General features: G+C 44.8%; 1 protein-coding gene across 1 annotated transcript in view; it reads left to right on the top strand.

Annotated features, from left to right (window-relative positions):
• Positions 1 to 19,573, top strand: part of LOC146822020 (cysteine-rich secretory protein 2-like) — a 119,290-nt gene that overhangs the window by 84,724 nt on the left and 14,993 nt on the right. The window contains exon 6 of the mRNA XM_085613121.1: positions 11,732 to 11,817. Within this exon, the coding sequence (XP_085469247.1) occupies positions 11,732 to 11,817 (86 nt within the window). The remainder of the gene's footprint in view (positions 1 to 11,731; positions 11,818 to 19,573) is intronic.

Below are 19,573 nucleotides of genomic sequence, written 5' to 3'. Positions count from 1 at the left end.
GGATAACTTTCCAATGATGGACTCATGTGCACTATGGGAATGATTATAAATAAAATTTGCTTTAGGTAGCTAGTTTCACCATTTCACACTCCGTTCATGCTCTTCATGCGCTATGACAAGTAATATTATAATAGATAGTTGCTCTCACACAACAGGACATCATCAAATCCTTCAATCTCACCAGCTCCAACCACACTCACGACATCTAGAGTGTCCTCAAACTGGAAAAGAATATGAATCTGGACTTCTCTGACCTAGGCTCCTGACTCTTAGCAGGGAACCAATGGATGTTGTGTAATCAGCTTAAGCTCAACTCTTCAAAAACCAGAAACCCTCATCCGGGGAAGTTGGTCCCACTACCCCACTGGAACTAGAATCTCCACTGACAACAAATTAAGGAACTTGAGAAATGATCATACATTTTGATCCTCCATTCTTGTCTAGCTGACGTGGGTTACCAAACCCTATTAACTCACCTTAAAGACCTCATGTAATATATTTTTACACACCTTGGGGAAGATTTACAAGTCCCTTGTGCCTCTTTTACGCTGCCGTTGCGTCACTTTTGTGACGCAGCGGTGGCGCAAAACCAGCACCCTGCGCCAGAAGTTGGCGTTCCTGTGTAGGGGGGGCGTTCCGTCGCAGGAACGCCTCCTAAATGTGTCTGAGTGATATCTACAAGAGGTCAGGTTTCTCATTGCGAGTGGTCGCGTACGCTCGCGACCGCTCGCGATGAGAAACTACCAGTCCGCGTTGAGAAAGCTGGTGCTCGAGTAAAAATCTACTCGAGCGGCAGAAAACTACAGCTCGCACTGTGGAAAATGCCGTTTTCAATGATTGCACAGTGCCGGATGCTTGTCCGCACTGTGCAATCATTGAAAACGGCATCTTGCACAGTGCGAACAGGGAACTATGCAGTTCGCGAAGTGCTACACGTAGCTCGCGTAGTGCGAAGTGCACTTTGCGTAGCTACACGTAGCGCTACTTCGCGAACTATTGGAGGTATGATTCTAAGGTGTTTGACACCTAACACAACTAAGCCTGGGCAAAGCACTATGCTACGCTCGCGTAGTTTGTGAAGTTTGCGCTACTTCGCACTACGCGAATTGGACGTAGCATAGTACAAACACGCTTAGCGTAGTGGTCATTTTTTGCTTGCTCGCTATCCTCAACGTCAAGTTGGAGACTGCGAGCAAGAAAATTGACATCCCGGCGAGACTTTTTCCTCGTTCGCGATCAGCAACATCAAGTTGCCGATCGTAAGCGTGGAAAATAAACCTCCTGGCGAGCTTCTCAACGCGGGGAGGTCAGGTTTCTCAATGAGTGGTCGCTCATGCTCATGTCCGCTCGCGATGAGAAACTACCAGTCCTCATTGAGAAAGCTGCCGAGTAGAAATCTACTCAAGTGGCAGAAAACTGCAGAAAACGACCGCTTGCACTGTGCAAGATGCAGTTTGCACTGATTGTACAGTGCGGACAAGCATCCGATACTGTGCAATCAGTGCGAACAGCATTTTGCACAGTGCCCTAAGCAGTTTGTGTAGCTACGTGTAGCTCGCGTAGTGCGAAGTTCACTTCACGTAGCTAAGTGTAGCGCTACTTTCAAACTACTCCCATGGTTAAAGACAACATGTTTCTAAGCAGCCATTTTAATGTTAGCATGTACCGCAAGGTTTAAATGCACTTAAACATATATGTCTGGCTGCATCACAGACAACCCCAGAGAATGGTCTTTGAAGGCTGCAGAGGGGCTCTGCTCATGCATAGGCACCCTCTCCCGTAAAGCCTACCACCCTGCGTTCAGGATTGTTAAGGCCTGCCATAGGGGTTACTGATAGGTATTTAAGTGCAGTGATTTAAATATATATAGTGAACCTATATCTTAAATAAGTGGTGCAAGCACTAGCTTGCAAAGTCTGCTGTAGCAGGCTGGTCTTGTCAATCTGGATGGCCTCTCACGGGTGGTATAATATCTGCTTCAGCCCATGGGAGGCCTCTTGGGTACCTATGCCCTGGCTACATGGTGTACCATATACTAGGGACTGATAAGGGTACACCAGAATCCAATCTGGAGTGTATCCAAAGTACATGCATATCAATTTACAGGAGAAAGCAGATAGACTGGGGCCCTGGATAGCAGTCAGACCAGGCCAAAACAGTGTGACATCAACAAAATGTGGGAGTAAACACAAGAAGCAGATACTACTTTCCTACACAACCCCCCCAAATGTAAGGACATTAAACTAAACTTGACCAGTTGAGTTGTCATGTTATAAGTGGAACTATCTGGAGAGTCCATCTGCATTGGCATGGTTACTCCCAGGTCTATGTTCCACTGTATAGTCCATCCCCTGTAGGGAAATGGACTACCTCAAACGTTTGGAGTTTTCACCCTTCATCTGTTTTATCCATAGGAGGGGCTTATGGTCTGTCTGAACAATGAAGTGAGTGCCAAACAAGTAGGGCCTCAGCTTCTTCAGAGCCCAAACCACAGCAAAGGCTTCCCTCTCAATAGCTGACCAATGTTTCTCTCTGGCGGTCAGCCTTCTGCTAACAAAAGCTATGGGCTGATCCTGACCCTCTTCATTCAGTTGTGATAACAGAGACCCTACCCCTAACTCAGATGCATCAGTTTGAACAATGAATTGTTTGGAGCAGTGCACATTGCCTGCTTCAGGTCATCAAATGCCTTTTAACAGCTAACTTTCCACTGAACTTTCTTAGGCATTCTTTTGGAAGTTAGATCATTCAAAGGGGTCACTATAGTATGGAGCCATAACCTTTGACAAACCTCCTGTAGTACACAGTCAGGCCCAAGAAAGCTCTGACCTGAGTCTGGGTGGTTGGAGCAGCCTAATCCATGATGGCTTGGATTTTGCTCTGCAATGGTTGAACCTGTCCTCCACCTACTAGGTGGCCTAGGTATACAACCTTGCTCTGCCCTATCTGGCACTTGGTGGCCTTGCTAGTGAGACCTTTTTTCTGCAGGGCCTTCAAAACATTACTCAGGTGGACCAGGTGATCCTCCCAGGTGGAGCTAAAGACAGCAATAGCATCTAGATAAGCTGCACTATAGGCCCCCACACCAGTGAGAACCTTATTCAACAGCCTTTGACATGTGGTATGTGCATTCTTCAAGCCAAAAGGCATCAACACAACTTGGTAGTGCCCACTAGGGGTTGAAAATGCTGTTTTTGGTTTTGCATCCTCAGCTAATCTGATTTGCCAGTAACCAGCTGTCAAGTCAAATGTACTTAAGAACGTGGCTGAGGTCAAAGTATGAATTAGTTTAGCTGCCCTTGGAATTGGATGAGCATCAATCCTAGTGACTGCATTGAGTCCCCTGTAGTCAACACAGAACCTCATCTCTCTCTTACCACCCTGGGTGTGAGGTTTTGGTACTAAGACTACTGGACTAACCCAAGGGCTATCTGAGGGCTCAATCACTCCCATTTCCACCGTTTTCTGGACTTCAGTCCCGATACAGTCCCTGACATGATCAGGTTGCCTGTATATCTTATTTTTAACAGGCAGACTGTCACCTGTGTCCACCTCATGTTTACACCAGGTAGTCTGACTTGGAGTCAGTGAAAACATATGTCTGTACTGATTGAGGACTTTCCTACAATCAGTCTGTTGCTGTTCAGTGAGGCTGCCTGCCTAGGCTACTCATCAACTGAGTCATCATCAGGGTTCTGTGAGAGGAGCTCAGGGAGTGGATCACTCTCTTCCCCCTGTTCCTCATCAGTAGCCATGAGCAAGCCCATGAGTGCCCTGTCCACATATGGCTTGAGTCTGTTCACATGGAGCACCCTGTAGGGACTCCTGGGAGTTCCAATGTCCACCAGGTAGGTAACCTCTCACTTTTGCTCATGAATGGCATGGGGCACACCCCACTTGTCTTGGAGAGCTGCTGGGGGCACAGGCTCCAACACCCATACCTTCTGTCCTGGCTGGTATACTGTCAAAACAGCCTTTTGCTCATGCCAGGCCTTTTGCAATTCCTGGCTAGCCTCAAGGTTTTTGTATGCCTTCTTCATGTATTCAGCCATCCTGGAGCAGAGACCAAGTACATAGTCCACTATGTCCTGTTTAGGTGGTTTGAGAGGTAACTCCTATCCCTCCTTAACCAAACATAAGGGACCCCTAACTGAATGCCCAAACAGAAGTTCAAAAGGGCTGTAACCAACCCCTTCTGAGGAACCTCTCTGTAGGCAAAGAGAAGGCAGGGCAAAAGGATGTCTCAGCTGCGCCTAAACCTTTTAGGGAGACCTTTTATCATGCCCTTGAGGGTTTTGTTGAATCTCTCAACAAACTAGGGGTGGGCGAAATTTGCGAAAGCGACTTAAAAAACATTATCGCGAAAATGTTCAAAATTATCGCAAACAAGCGGAAATATCGCGAAAATGCCGATCCGGTCGCGTTCTCCATTTTGGTAGCCATTTGCTCTGTCTCGCGACAGTTCGCGCCCGCAGCAATGTCATTAGTCGCGCGATCACGTCTTTCTTCTCGCGATCATGCACCACGTGAAGAGTGAAAACAAGATGGCCGCGCCCGCGAGCAACCCCATGGGTAAGTTGGCGAGCCGCGACCACGCAGAAAATACCCCGAACAGGCAGGAAAAAAACTTCCGCATTTTCGCAATATTTCCGCTTGTTTGCGATAATTTTGAACATTTTCGCGATAATTTGTGAAAGTCGCTTTCGCAAAATCCGCCCACCCCTACCAATTAATCGAATAGCCTGAGTATCTGCCAAAGATGGCAAAGATGTCCCATACCGCTGCGAGTGAGGCTTTCGGGGATGCCAGGAAGAGTAGTATGTCTTCTGCATACAACGAGTCTGCCCATTTAAGCCCTCGAATCCCCGGGTCCCTCCTCACCCAGGAGGCCAAGGGCTCTAAGGCCAAAGCAAACAGGAGGGGAAAAAGAGCACACCCCTGCCTTGTGCCTCTGCTAAGACCGAACACCTCCGACTTTTTGTTGTTTGCAGCTATCTGGGCTAGTGGTTTCGAACAGAGGAACTGCACCCACTGGATGAATCTGGGCCCAAATCCCATTTTCTCAAGAACCGCAAATAGATAAGGCCATTCAAGCATGTCAAATGCCATGGAAGCCTCCAGTGATACCAATATCGTCCCCTCCTGTATGGTTGTCGCCCTTCCTATTACTCTGTGTACTCTGCGTAAATTCAACCCGGTGTTACGCTGGGGTATAAAGCCGGATTGGTCCGGATGTGCTAAATTATTAATTACCTTGACCAGTCGAGTGGCGAGGAGTTTAGCCAAGATCTTAGGCTCGGCATTCAGGAGGAAGATTGGCCTGTAGGAGGAACAATCTGTCTGAATCTTCCCATCCTTGTAAATTGTCACTAACGTCGCTATCCTTTGATCGCAAGGGAGTACCCCTCGTTCTCTACTCTCCTCAAACATTTTACACAAATGAGGGGCAAGAATTTCCGGCTTAAGTTGATATAGTTCGATCAGCAAACCGTTAGGTCCTGATGACTTCCCAGAGTTAAGTCCCCTGATTGCCTGTGCCACCTCATCCGGTGTGAGTGCCCCTTCCAAGTAGTCCAATTCCGACTCTGAGAGTCTTGGTAGTGTTATATCGCATAGGAGGTCCAGGGAGTCATGTAATGGTTAAGGGTTGTGTGAACAATATATGTGTTCGAAGTGGGCTGCAAAGGTATTTATAATTTCTTGGGGGTCTGTAATTGTGCATTCTGCCTTGTCTTTTAATTCAGGCATCAATCTGCTTGCCAGCTGTCTTTTGTCCAACCATGCTATAAATTTCCCGGCTTTATCCCTATGATCATAAATTCTACCTAGCGTCTCTCTACCCAATTCCTTGGCCCTGTCTGTCACTAATGCCGTATAGCTATCCCTCTTCAACTGTAGGACATGCAGGGTCTCTGGTTTGGAATACTCAGCTGTTTCCTCTTCCAAACTGGAGATGTCTGCCTCTAAAGCTTCCACTTCCCTAACCTTTTCTTTCCTCACACCCGCTATTAGGGAAAGGGCTTGGCCTCTGACTACTGTCTTGAATGCTTCCCACAGTGTGCGATGAGAGCCCACCAACCCTACATTGTCTTAGAAATATTGTTCAATCACTGTTTTCAGCGCTTCTCAAACTACTGGATTGCGGAGATGCCAAGGGTTGATGGGCCCTACTCTTCCCACTCTGTGTTGGCCAACCACTAGTTGGACCCACAACGGGGATTGATCGGATATACCCCTCGCCATATGTCTGACTTCTCGTATGTGTGACAGTTGGTCTGGGGGAACCAATAAGTAGTCTATTCTGGATTGGCTGTTGTGAGCGCCCGAGTGGTAGGTGTATTGGGTGGTGTCATGGTGAAATGATCTTCATGTATCCTGCAACCCCAGTGCCTCCAGAAAGTCTGGTAACCAGCGGTTAGCAGATCGGAGCTCTCGTGGAGGGTTTATATCTTGGGTGCCATTGACCACCGCATTGAAGTCTCCTCCCACTACTAGGATTCCCTCTGGTACGAACAGCAGAATGGAGCCCAGGTCATTAAAGGTGGGTCCCTGGAGGCACGGCGGTACATAGACTGACATGAGGGTCAACATACCACCCTCCCACTGTCCCGTGATACCCGCGTATCTCCCCCCTCGTGTCCACCCATGTGGATTTGACCGTTAAGGGAAAGGAATTACGCAGTAAGATACCAGTTCCTCTCGACCCCGAGGTGAAGCCTGAATGCACCGCGAGAGTGTATCCCCATCTTTTGAGGGCGTTACAAGTGTTCCCCACCAAATGAGTCTCCTGCAGTAGCACTACGTCAGGGGCATGTCTCCTTATATACTGCAGCACTACTGTTCCCTTCACTTTGTCTCCCAGACCGTTAACATTCCAGCTCATCAATTTAAACCCTTTGTCCCATTGCGTACTGATTGGCATTTACGTGTCACCTATATGTCTGTGCTGCTGGACCACGTTGCCCCAGTGATTCATAAAACATAAAAATAACTCCACTGTCGACAAGACAATGACTTCAAACAATTGAAAATTCTGAACCATTAACACCCCTTCCCAACTACCCCCCCTCCCTGCACCCCTGCCCTCTGGGTTTTAAACTGCCCATGATACAACTAGCAGAGTGCCTGTCGCCCACATGTACTATCTAAATGAAGATGCAGGGTGCGCAGTGTATCTCCCCCCCTTGTTAATACTAAGATGAGAGCCTTCAGGTGCCTATCAGTCCAGGACCCGCATGAAGAAGGAGTTATCTTGTCGGCCAGGAAGTATTGGTGCCCCAATGCCAAGCCCTTGACCCCACCAACAACATTTCAACCAACCCAGCAACATCCATGTCTAATAGCGTCCTTGTCCCAAGTTCACCTCAACTACGTACATTACCCCCATGAAGAAATAACACAGTGTTCAGCGGCTCTCCAACCAGTCTGCTGCAGCTTCCGGGTGCTCGAAGAACCAGGCACGACCATGCGCCTCCATACGGAGCTTGGCTGGGAACATCATGGCATATTTGTATCCTTTGTCTCTTAGTGTTCGTTTTATCCCCAGGAATGAATGTCTTTGTCTCTGGACCATCTGGGTAAAGTCCAGAAAGAAAGTTAGTTCTACATTGTCGTATCTGAGCAGGGGACCCGCCCTGGTATGTTGGAGTATCACATCTCGGTCTCGGAAATTCAGGACTCTAGACAAGATTGGACGCGGAGGGGCTCCCGGTTAAGAACGGCCTTCCGGGACCCTGTGGGCTCTTTTGATTATGAAGAATTTCCCGAGTCCTTTAGGTTGTAGATGGTTCAGGATGAGGTCTTCTAAGAAAATATCAGTGGCCTGCCCTTCTGATTTTTCCGGGACCCCAAGGATACGGACGTTGTTGCACTGTAGACGCCCTTCATAGTCGTCCAGCTTGGTTTCTGCAAATGTCCGAAAGGTTTGGAGTTCCTTCACATCCCTCTGCAGCTGGGAGGTATCTTCCACAAGGCTTGCAGTAGTAAGCTCCATCTGCTTGACTCTCTCGCTATTTTTGATTTGGTCCGCTCGGAGTAAGTTGACTTCCACTGCGAGGGCCTCCATCTTGTGTTCCAGTGAAGACTTGATGCCAGCGATAGCTCCGCCACTCTTGCCCATGGGTCAAGGCGCACGCAGTGGAGTTTTGGGGAGAGTGTAGCGGTCCAGTCTGTTCTGTTGCACAGATTTGCTGCCCAGTGACAACGCCATCATGCTACGACCTCCTGTATCAGTCTTGCCCACGGGTAGATCGCTCTGGAGTACGGGGTCAGCACCCCCACACCGTTTGAGGTCTCAGATAGTCCCACCACGATGGATGCACCACCAGAAGGCAGTAAGCTTGATGTCCACACCAAGGGTCTTGTATGATGTGCTGTTGTACTCACGTTGTGTGTGGCACCGGCTCCCCCCTATCTGCGGAGTCACACACCTGCCGCCTCCCTGGTTGCCCCTGCACATGGACTGGGGATCAGGCTGAGCCGGGTGGTAGGACTTCATGCAGCATACTTCTTTGATGGCGGTAGGGCAGGGTGCGGGTGTTTCTAATTGCCATTGTGCCTGCATGCAGTCCCGTTTGTCTAGCGCTTATTGTTGTGCACGCTCAGAGGTGCGGGCCCCAGAGGAGGTCCGCCTCCTCCCACACTGTCTCAGAGGTCCGCCTCCTCCCACACTGTCTCAGGCTCTGGGGGGATCCCACCGCAGGCCGCAACCCAGTCCAGCATCGGCCCCCCTATCGGGGGTTCAATTCGCTCCCCTGTAGCACTCACAGAGCCCTCTGCTCTGGGGACTCACTGCCACGTGCCCTAAGCAGTCCGTACGCCGACTGACCGCAATCTCGTCCTCTCACCTGATCCCAGACTATTGCACCGCAGCGGGCTGGACAGACGTTACTGTCTCGGATGGTAGGCAGCGCTGCAGCAGTCGACTTTATTCAGGGAGCGTCAGACGGCCTCCGCCCACTGGGTCAGGCTGCCCGATCATCCGATGGTGCAGTCTAGAGTAAGAGGAGCACGGGCCGCCAGGCAGCACCCTGCCCAATCAAGCACACAAGTCCCTGGCGCCTCTCCTTGCATAGGCCTTGATAATTTTGTAAGTAGTTAAGAGGCACTCCAGTACATGATTATATAGTGACCATAACACACAGGGTGGACACTGGGCGTGTTAGATAGAGTGGGCAGCGCGGTGACACAAAGGTGCAGGGAACAGCGTGAACGGCAATAACAAGTATGGATAAAGTGGTCAAAATTGCAAGTTCTATACAGTGTTTATGTACAAGACATTCAGGTAAATAGATTGACCACAACAGTGCCTGAGTTCTAGACTGGGTAGTCGACGGCGTTTCGACCTGAATGATTGCAGGTCATCATCAGGATAATGGTCATTTAGTTTAAGGGCAGTGCTCTAGCAAAGAGAGTCCATGGTAAGGATAAGAGCGATCCAGGATTAGTCAAGATCAGCGGAGCGTCAGGGAAGCGCGTAAGTGCCAGGAGAAAGGTCCAGGCGCGTGGTCAGCAATGCATGAGAAGCCAGGGAAAGCTGTGTCAATGTAGTTAGACGCACCGGTAATTGGTCTTGGATGACGGATTTGGGGCTGAAGTGTGGAAGTAATCCAGGGACGGAGTAGCGCGATGGCAGGAGACGGTTTCAGTCGCCGTGGCAGAGGAGTGAAGCCTCTGTGTTAAGGCCGGGTCGGGGACGAATAAAGCGTCCGTGACGCTACTCCATCCCTACAGAGAGGAGGTGTACAAAAAACACATCTTCTCAACTGAGGAAACAGAAAGAAACCAAGGCATGTTTAGCTGTGACATATACCATGCCGTGACTTATTACAACATCAAGAAGGAAGAAAAGGAGGATAAGATGGGTGACAGTGATGGATACGTCCAGCATCGAGCCGGTCCTAAATAATCAAACCACTCCAATCAATTGACTTCATTGTCAGAAAGGAGCAAAACCTATAATGTCAACAACCTAAGTTTTTACCAATGAAATGTGCCTCATGAACAAAAATGCAGAAAATGATCAGTAGAAGAATAGCTGAGTTGCAACAGATCCCTGATCTAAGGGGCTGGGACACAAGGCAAACCCTAGTGGTTAGTGGAAGAAAAAAACTAAAAATGACCCCCTCACAATGGGAGATGGCTACACTGATGAGAGGAGCATTGCTTTTTTTATTTTCAAAAACAAAATCCCACTTTGGAGATTTGTTTTTTTAAAAAGAAACCTTTTTAAACTTTACCACTCGACTTCATGTTTGACTGAGCTATTCACCAAAGCTCCAATACATTCACAGGAACCTCCGTCATAGTGGCTCTCAGGATACGTCTGGCACTGCCACTAGGAAGCATGGTTCACGTTATAAGAAGAGAATTGAATCTTGTTGCCTGGAACTCATTGGCGAACTCCTGTTTTTTTAAAATTTCCAATAAGCTAACTATGGAAAGCGAAGTCCCACAGGTGTCTAAATTGTGCTGGGAAGAAATTTGTGGTAGCCAAAGAAGGTGGTCAGGGATGAAAGAATTATGATAAAGGAGCTTGAAAAAATGCATTCCCATTGGGGTACAAATGAAATCTGATCTCCCTTTCCCAGTTACCTGGCTTTGCAAGACTCTTGTGAGAAAGATTGACAACTCTCTGGACGTGGCCTATCTGAGGAAAAAGCTTTCCATCAGCTTCTCATTAAAAGCTGTTGGCCAGGATCTGATTTTCCTCTACAGTCCCCAGATACCTGACCCTAGACTACAAAACACTTGTGTGATTTGGAATGGTAATGGATTTGATACATGCTCACTGAATGCAAAATGCTCCTTGTCTTATATACTTATGGATTGTGTCTTTTATATTTCTGCTTGTATTAAGTGTTTAAGACCCTTATTTTTATATTACCAAACATTTCAAAGGTTGGAGGCACTGGAGCTGCTGTCTGAAATACACTATTTGGATGTGGCAGTAGGAATTGCACGTTTTATTCTCACTGCTAACCAGAATTGTGAGGATGTATTTGAATAAGGTGTGCAGTTTTGGGGGGTTGTGGGTGTTAGTTGATATTAAAATGTACAGGTATTCTATTGTTTTCAAATATTTATTGACAATTGTCCTAATAAACTTTATTTTACTAGTAGTACTACTTGACAGTGGTTCCTGTGAATTTTAGAAATGTCCATCGGACTGCCAGACATTTCTAACTTTGGCAAACTGTTACTCATTCAGGGTGGTGGAGAAATTTACACTGTCGCTCTGACAGGGCACTATCCGTCTGATTTTACTTTATACATCACATAAGACTGTATTCTGTTGAACAGTGGTAAATTGATTCGGTGAAATATCATGATAGTCGGGGAAAAAAATGCATTGTCACAAACAATCTGCTAAAGATGAGCTTAATTTGAGGAATTTGATGACCACAAAATAGTGTCACTTACAATATTTCGAAAGACTAAGTAGTGTTATGATGTGAAAAATTAGAGATTAACTGGAAAAATGCCAACACTCTTAAAAAACAAGAAATTATTAGCACAATAATGTCATAAATAGAAAATTAACTACATTTTGGGATAAATATAAAACCTGATGGAATGATTAGAAAGAAAAAAACAAGTAGGTATATCCATAACATAGAGTAAATATAAATGTTAAAATGCATGTATTGAGTATTTGTATTTTTAAAACATGAACCTGCATTTGAGGACATGCCAATGCTCCAATAATAATTATTTATATTTAACTGTAAAGGTCGTTTGGAATGAAAGTTCCCAAGTCGGATGCGCAAGTCAGCAGTGTTCTGGTTTTTTTCTGGCTGTTTGCCAATACGCCCCTGCGTAAGTATTTTTTTTTTTTAATCTAAATTGATTTGTTTTTATAATATTGCCATTTTGATGAGTGTAATAAGTGAATCTTAACATGATATTGAATGTTATAATTTATAAGGATAATCTGAATAACCAGTTTTATCAGCCTGAAAGCTAGGGCTGAATCTTTTTTTGTTATTTTGTTTTGCTGATGTATGCTTTTATATTTGTATTATACTGTGCCACAAATGTGCCAACTCCATGTTGGAGGTACACACCTATCTTTAATACACTTATGTATTTTTTTTAAGTACTTTGATAATTCTTAACAACGATTCCTGCAGTTTTCAATTTGAATTGTTTTAATTGATTTACATGCATTTGTGTCCGAAGACGTCAAGAAATAAAAAGACACCATGCATCACAAACTGTATTAGAAGAAAAACAAATAGTTCCAAAATGTAATGATACTCATTACAGAATTCAATGCATAATCTACAAGAAATGAACAATAACCCAATCAAGTTCCCTAATAGTGAGCATACGGGCAGCTATTTTTAATTACATTTAAATAAATAAGGACTAATGATTAAGAAACTATCATACCAAGTATAAATTATATTATATTAAATTGAGCTATTTAAACATACAGTGAATTTTTCAGCATCAGTCATCAAAGCCATTACATAGGTTGTTCTGGTTACTGGATATATATAAACACTTAAGGATTGGTTCTCAAACAGATATTCCCACCTATGTGAAACCTAGAGCATGTCACCAGTATATCAAATGTGTTATGTTGCCTTACAATAGTGTCATGTTCAGTACATCAATATGAGCACTACATCCCAAGGTTTTTCTAGTTATGTCGATGTGAAGCTACTACCCTACTATGAAGTACTTAGGTTAATGTAGTGGATGTAATATTATTGTAGATGGATAGTACTGATCTTGATGTACTGAGATAAAACTAAACCTTGCTGTGCAAATGCATCTTTTTGTGAGGGTAAAATCTGATTCAACCATTCAGCCGTGGTGGAGTTTTGAATGTGTAAATATCGCTTTCTCGCAAGGAAATTATGTGGAGGACTTAACACACAAGTAAACTAGCTTACAGAGGCCTGTGTGAAGATGATTCATGGTAGGTCCACCTAGAAAAGCTGGTGAAGAATTTGTGAAGATTCACAAGTATTTTGCAGATAGTTCTCATTTTCAGGTCGAGCCCTGAGCCAGTGCGCAAGCGCTGCTCTGTGGTTGATCTGTGGCAGTTGACTACGTAAGGGAAACCCCGCCCACTCCCCCACTCACTTTTTTATTGGCTTGTGTCTTTGTCCTTTCTAAATTCTGCCTTCCAATTGCTTAATAGGCTGCTAGTCCCTCCTTATGAAGGCCATGTCGTCATTTGTATCCTTCCATGGCTACTGGCCCCTTTACTTCGTGATTCATGAGCACTATTTTCTTCCCATGTCCCCCTCCCGCTGTTCGTGCCTTCTCTCCTGCCCCCCACTCCAGTTGTTCATGCCTTCTCGTACTCCACCCACACGCACTCCTGTTTGCAACGCAATAGGTATTGCGTAAATGCGAGTCCAATTGCATTTCAAATGCTTGTTTATTTTATTGGTGCTTGCCGAATGTCACAACTTGTTTTTATTGCTTCTCCCTTCCGCTTCATGTTATAAGGCCTCCCCCCACCATCCTAACACAAGTGTTATCCTTCATCGAACCCCGATACTCGAAGATTGCGACTCTGTTTGAAATGATACCGTAAACGATGCGTCGTGAAACTGCCGTGTTTAGTGAGGCACTGGAAGGGTTAATGAGAGCACAGTAAATTTGTTCCAGCACGCCAGCTCATACAAAGTCCATCTTCTTGGTTGCCGGCGTCTCTTAATTCACTCAAAAATGCCATCTCCGTGTGTGAGAAGGTGAGAGCTGTGGGTAGCCCCCGGGGGAGGGAGGAGGGGTGCCAGCTATCTGGGGCCATCCTGCCTTGGCTTGTCGCCTGGGAACTGAGACACCAGCCATGCAGCAGAACCGTTGCTTGCTCTGCCCTCCGGGACTCATATCCCCCGCCTGCTCATGCGGGAGGAGGGTGAGCGAGCCGCACCCAGTCTGTGCCCACTGCCTACTTCCTACTCCCAATTTCTAAAACCTTTCGCTTTAGAGCTGAACTTTCCCATCCCCTTGAAAATATCTATGCACGATGACAGGATAAAACTCCGGATATTCTTCATCCCTCCTAGACATCCTCACATAAGCGCATCTGAACCACTCTCACTGCCAGTGCAGTCAATAAAACGCTTACTGTAGCCCCCTTACCTCAAATCCGCGTGCTCAATTATTTCAACATGTGTCACTTTTAATTGGCTTCTTTTGTATCTAGCGGACTAGACCCAGGTAGGCATCAAGAGCGCTAAATAAAACACTCTGTGTGTTTGTTTGAAACTTCTTTTGTATATACATTGACATTCAGGTGGGCATCAAGAGGGCTAAATAAAACACTCCATTTGTTGTCAATATTCTCCCTTCACCACGCGTTCCGTGGGTTCGGCTGGTACGACTCTGGGACCCCACCTACCCTAGAATGCTCTTGATGTATTTGGGGCTTCCAGTCTGTTCCTGGTGTCATTGCCATGCACAACTGCCAATATAGAGATTATACATTTTAACTGCAAGCTGTACTTTTTTAGGCGTGTTTGAGCCGCTTCATTGTTATTTTTTTGTCCACGATTAAGAGAATAAACTTACTAACTGGCAAACTAAATCAAAGTAATGCACAGGCACAGATGCCGAGCTGTAATTCATTATCATGGTAGCAATATGAACATGTGACTGTTCAAACCTGGTACAACTTTACATTGGAGACCTCAGCAGATGCTGGTGCGTCCACCTGATTAAGACATTAGTTCTTGAACAAGGAGATGAGTGTCCTTGTGTTCACAACCGTTGTCCTCAAATAAGAAAGAAGTAACCCACTGAAAAGCACCATAAAAGCATACCATGTACAAATTCCATTATAATGAATACTAACACGATTGAGCAATTGGTCTGTGCAGCTTGACCACACTTATAGGAACCACATCTGTATACTCAGTGAATCAAAAGTAATCCAGGCAGCAAGACACGCCAACCACTACACCCTTAAGAAAAACAGACCAATTAAAAACATGCACAAGCATGACTCCTTCACACTGCACACTAGGACAAAATACCTTGCACTTGCATGACATAGTGTACCACACAAACTAATGTTAAACAGCTGGTTTGGTGAAAATATGTAAGACAGTGAATGACCCAACAAGCAGCCATCCTCACCCCTGACACGCTGCAGAAACAGGAGTATCTGCACATAAGAAAAACATATCAAACAGAGCCTGCTCCCTGCTCCATTCCATCAACTACAAATGCTTTGACTCTGAATTCAAACATAACCAGCACTTAATTTGTGCCAGTGGTTGCTGGTGGCAGGCACCAGCACTTTTTTGGGGAGAACCGGGTCTTATGTTTCACCAACAGATTTACCTGGGAGTAAGACAAAAAAAACAGAAACGGGAAAAATAAGGAAGGATTTGAAACAGGATATCAGTGACAAAGGTAACAAGCATTTACAGTGCAATAGGTATCACATTTGCGACAGTTTGAGCAATTGTCATTCTAAATGACAATACCTTTTAATTATATGTTTTGAAAACCTGCAAGCAGTGCGTAAACACGCATTTTGTACGTATACTCCTTGCTTACTAGAAGCAAAGCTGGCAGTAAAACAGGCTCTGTTCTCCTAAGCAACAACTATAACTACAAAGTGGATGTTTACCCACTGCTTGCAAGATTAAAAAACTCTCGTAAAGAGCTCTTTTTTCTCTCTCCTACATTCTGACAAAATCGCTCAGATTTGTACCACTGCAGTGCTGCAGCAAGCCAATGAGAAAACTAGAGGAGTTTTATTTGACTGCAGTGCCTAGGGTAGGACACAAGTCAGGTGTGGATGTGGGTGTACTGAGTCCGTCTCCACCCCCTACCTCCACCCCTTTTACAGAGGGGTCTCCACTCTCTCTGCCCAAGACTGAGAGGCAAACAAAACCACATAAACTTGTGTGGAGTCAAATATAACAGGTGGTGAAATATTCTTTATATATAAATTACATCATTTATATTCACACCCATATATTTCTTTTTTAGCAAAAGGAGGTTGCCAAAGTTGTGAACATTATAGTGAATTTGTGAAAAAGTGACATAGTGACATATGTGACAAGGATAGTGCATAATATATACAGTGATTAAAGACAGTATATATACATAGTAAAACAGGCCAGTAAAAGAATAAACAAATGACAGTGTTTCCTTAGATCAATTCAAGGCGTTGTGAAACAAAGTCTTAGACTGGGCCTTAAGAGTGTCGACGTTTCAACCCTATAAAAGCGATCCTAGATCATCATGCGGGTCTTCATCAGGACTAACGATACACAACGGCAACCTAACGGGCAGTTTAGGTCAACTTTAGAGTGGTGCAGTGCGGGGGAAACCGCTCGTCCAATCGAAATCTTGAAGGTAAATGGCAAAGACTGGCTAAAAAGCTCAGTTAGAAGTGGAGTCAGCGTCAATCCGGAATTTATCGGGGACTCGTCTTGTGGACGTCTTGAATTATGGCCGCCATACATCGGCGTTAGGCTTACTCTAAGGAATCTTGTTTAGGTCCTCTGGACAGCGTCTTTTAGGGATAGAAACCGCAATGAATGACGGTCAGCACGGGGGCACAGTAATGAATCCTGCCCACGGTTTTACTATGTATATATAATGTCTTTAATCACTGTATATATTACGCACTATCCTTGTCACATATGTCACTATGTCACTTTTTCACAAATTCACTATTATGTTCACAACTTTGGCAACCTCCTTTTGCTAAAAAAGAAATATATGGGTGTGAATATAAATGATGTAATTTATATATAAAGAATATTTCACCACCTGTTATATTTGACTCCACACAAGTTTATGCGGTTTTGTTTGTTTAGTATTTGTTCTGTCCAAATGTAATTTATTTTTTCGTCAAATTTATATATGTATTTTTTCTGTTGAAAGTATTTGTCAAACAAAGTAATTGTTTGATCTCACCCGACAGAACCACTGTTTATTATATAACTTATACCCAGGTTCTGAGGGACACAGGGTCACCCCATTGCTTATGAAATACAAGACTGAGAGGCATCACCCCGGGTCCCAGCACTGCAGATGTTTACATTTACTAATATTGTGAAATGTGGCCTCGGGACAGGGCGCCGGGTCTGGAGGCTTAGTGGACTAATGAGTCCAATGTAGGGGCCTGTATTGGACCTCATGGTCACAAGTACAAATCCTGGCAGGTCCACTCAGTCTTTCATCCTTCTGAGGTCAATAACATGAGTACCACAGAGGTGGGAAACAATAAACATCTGTTATTCAGCGCTAAGATACCATTCTGGGTGAACATGCGCTGTACAAATATACATGTCTTAAAACCCCCTTTATGTGCGAGGGGTCCAGTGAAAGAGGGCGGGGGCAACTCCTTTTTTCCTAATGAACACCCTGCTTGTCTTGTTTATTCTCTTGATGCAGTTTGAAGATCTAATGCCAGACGTTTCTCAAGTCTCTTTCACAACAGTGTCCTTTACGCTACTCCTGAGCTGCGTTGAAACTGATCAATGGTAAACCTGGATGTGGTTTACAAAAAAGTGAACGAAAAACGACCTTTCCCCATTTCTTTGTGAGTGTGCACAATGGTTGTTTTTTGTAAAATAGGCTGGTTACATTTTAAATAGAGCATATATAACCATTTAACTCTACTTATTGTTGAATGAACACTACTTAATCTCTCCTTACTGCTTTTTCCAGGACTTGAGCACTTGCTTTGGATTTTATTAGCAGATAGGTAAAGCAATAAAGCAGTTTGCAGAGCCGCTGTGAATTCTGCGAGATGCCACTTGCAGTTGTTTATATGGCCATGGATTGAAATGCTAAGGTATCTTGGGGCCAGGACTTGTCAGACGGTGCACAGGTATGTGGCACCTGCAGAAAAGCCCGCTCAGCGGCTTTCCCAAAAGGACCAGCTGTGTGACCTCTGAACTGCAGAACGTTAAAAGGCTGAGGTCAAAGCGACTAGCCCTTCTGTCTCCCTGCAGCTACAGTGTCTGCCTTGGGCCCAAGATGAGAAAACACCTTAAGGCGGCCATTAAAGCAACCCACCCGTCAACTTTGATTCATAAACAGCCACATTACTGGGCAGCAGAGGCTGTTTTGTGGTGCTTGTCTTTAAAGGGGAAGTTGCACCCAACATGCTTTTTAGGCCTCGCTTGACCGGTGTGGCTGTTGCTGTACTTGATTTAATCAACAGAAAAAGAACTTCACAAAGTACTGCACAGAGGGCCATTGGCTCTGCCCACATGTAAATCTTCCTTCTCACTGTATTTGATTGAGCTGGATTTATGTGCTTCCCGCTGAAAGAGTGCTTGTAAGTCACAGTAGGCCTGAGGCTGTTATGGTGACAAGCAAATTCATTAAGAATGTAAAACTGATTGATTCATTGGGAGTTATGCCAGATCCAATAGCTCTGATCTGAATTATTTATTGTGAAAATCATATGTTAAAGCCAGTAGGCCCTTTTGGATGTATTGTCCTTAGACTGAGTTACAGCCTGTAGTCAGGAATTGTTTGGCACAAATTTCCCCAGATTATTTTAGTAGGCAAGGGTCTAACTGACAATGTTTTATCTAATTTCTTTGGGTTTTGGGCCCTGGATTAATAGAGCAGCTCTGTGCAAGGGTTTATGTAATCACTAGATCATGCGCAGTCAGAGGTAATAAGAGAGGGACTGCAGCACTGTAATGAATCAGGACTCCATGGCAGTGCTGCAGTAGTTTAAAGGAGGCTGTGGACACACATCTCTGCTGATGGGTCCCCTGTACATCATGGAGTATTGCTGCTTTAAAAATCTGCTCCTATTTCTTATTCATAGCGCTTGCTGACACTGATCGGCAGCTTCATAGAGGTTGTGGAAACAAATATTTTTTTTGTTGTCAAACCCCCCCACGCCGCCCTTTCACATGCATTAAGGCAGCGCCACTTTCTTTAGAAGATTTGACAAACAGATGTTTTTTTTTGGAAAAGCCCCCTATGCCGCGGTTTCACTTTAATAGCTTCCACACACCTTTCGTTAGATTCTGATTTGTTACAGAAGGGGCGCAGCCTTCATGCACGTGAAAGTGCGGCATGGGGGCTTTGACAACAAAAAACATATTTGCAATGTAACAGGCCTTGCATTTGCAAAGCCAATAGCTCAAACTCTTGTAAATGCGAGACCTATTGCATTGCAAATGCTTGTTTAAAAATTGTCATAATTTTAATTCTGATGATGGAAGGAGTACATATTGCTTTAGAATGGGCATGGAAATGGAGCACCTGGCAAAATGTTGGTGGAGCAATATGGCTAAGAGGAACTAAATCAAAAAGCTCCTTGGCATTGTATTTCTACATGCAGAAATGTAGCTGTGCATATGTCAGTGTCCTCCTGAGAATGTGTCGCAGTTGTGGATTTCCAAGAAAATTCTTGATAAATTCCCAAGAAGAAAGAAATTTGCATAAAGGTAGTCAGTAGCCTACATCAGTACATATTTTACTTTTCCGAAAACAGAAGGGTAATAAGAAATCATAGGTGTGAAAAAAGACATTGGAAGCTACATTACCAGTTTCGACTCCATTAATAATGAATATATTGAGATTGACACTTTACAATCTCATTATGGGGCATATA

Source organism: Triturus cristatus, chromosome 6, assembly GCF_964204655.1.
Source record: "Triturus cristatus chromosome 6, aTriCri1.1, whole genome shotgun sequence".
Classification (NCBI taxonomy): domain Eukaryota; kingdom Metazoa; phylum Chordata; class Amphibia; order Caudata; family Salamandridae; genus Triturus; species Triturus cristatus.
Note: the sequence above shows the minus strand (reverse complement) of the source record. Positions and strands in the feature narration are given on the sequence as shown.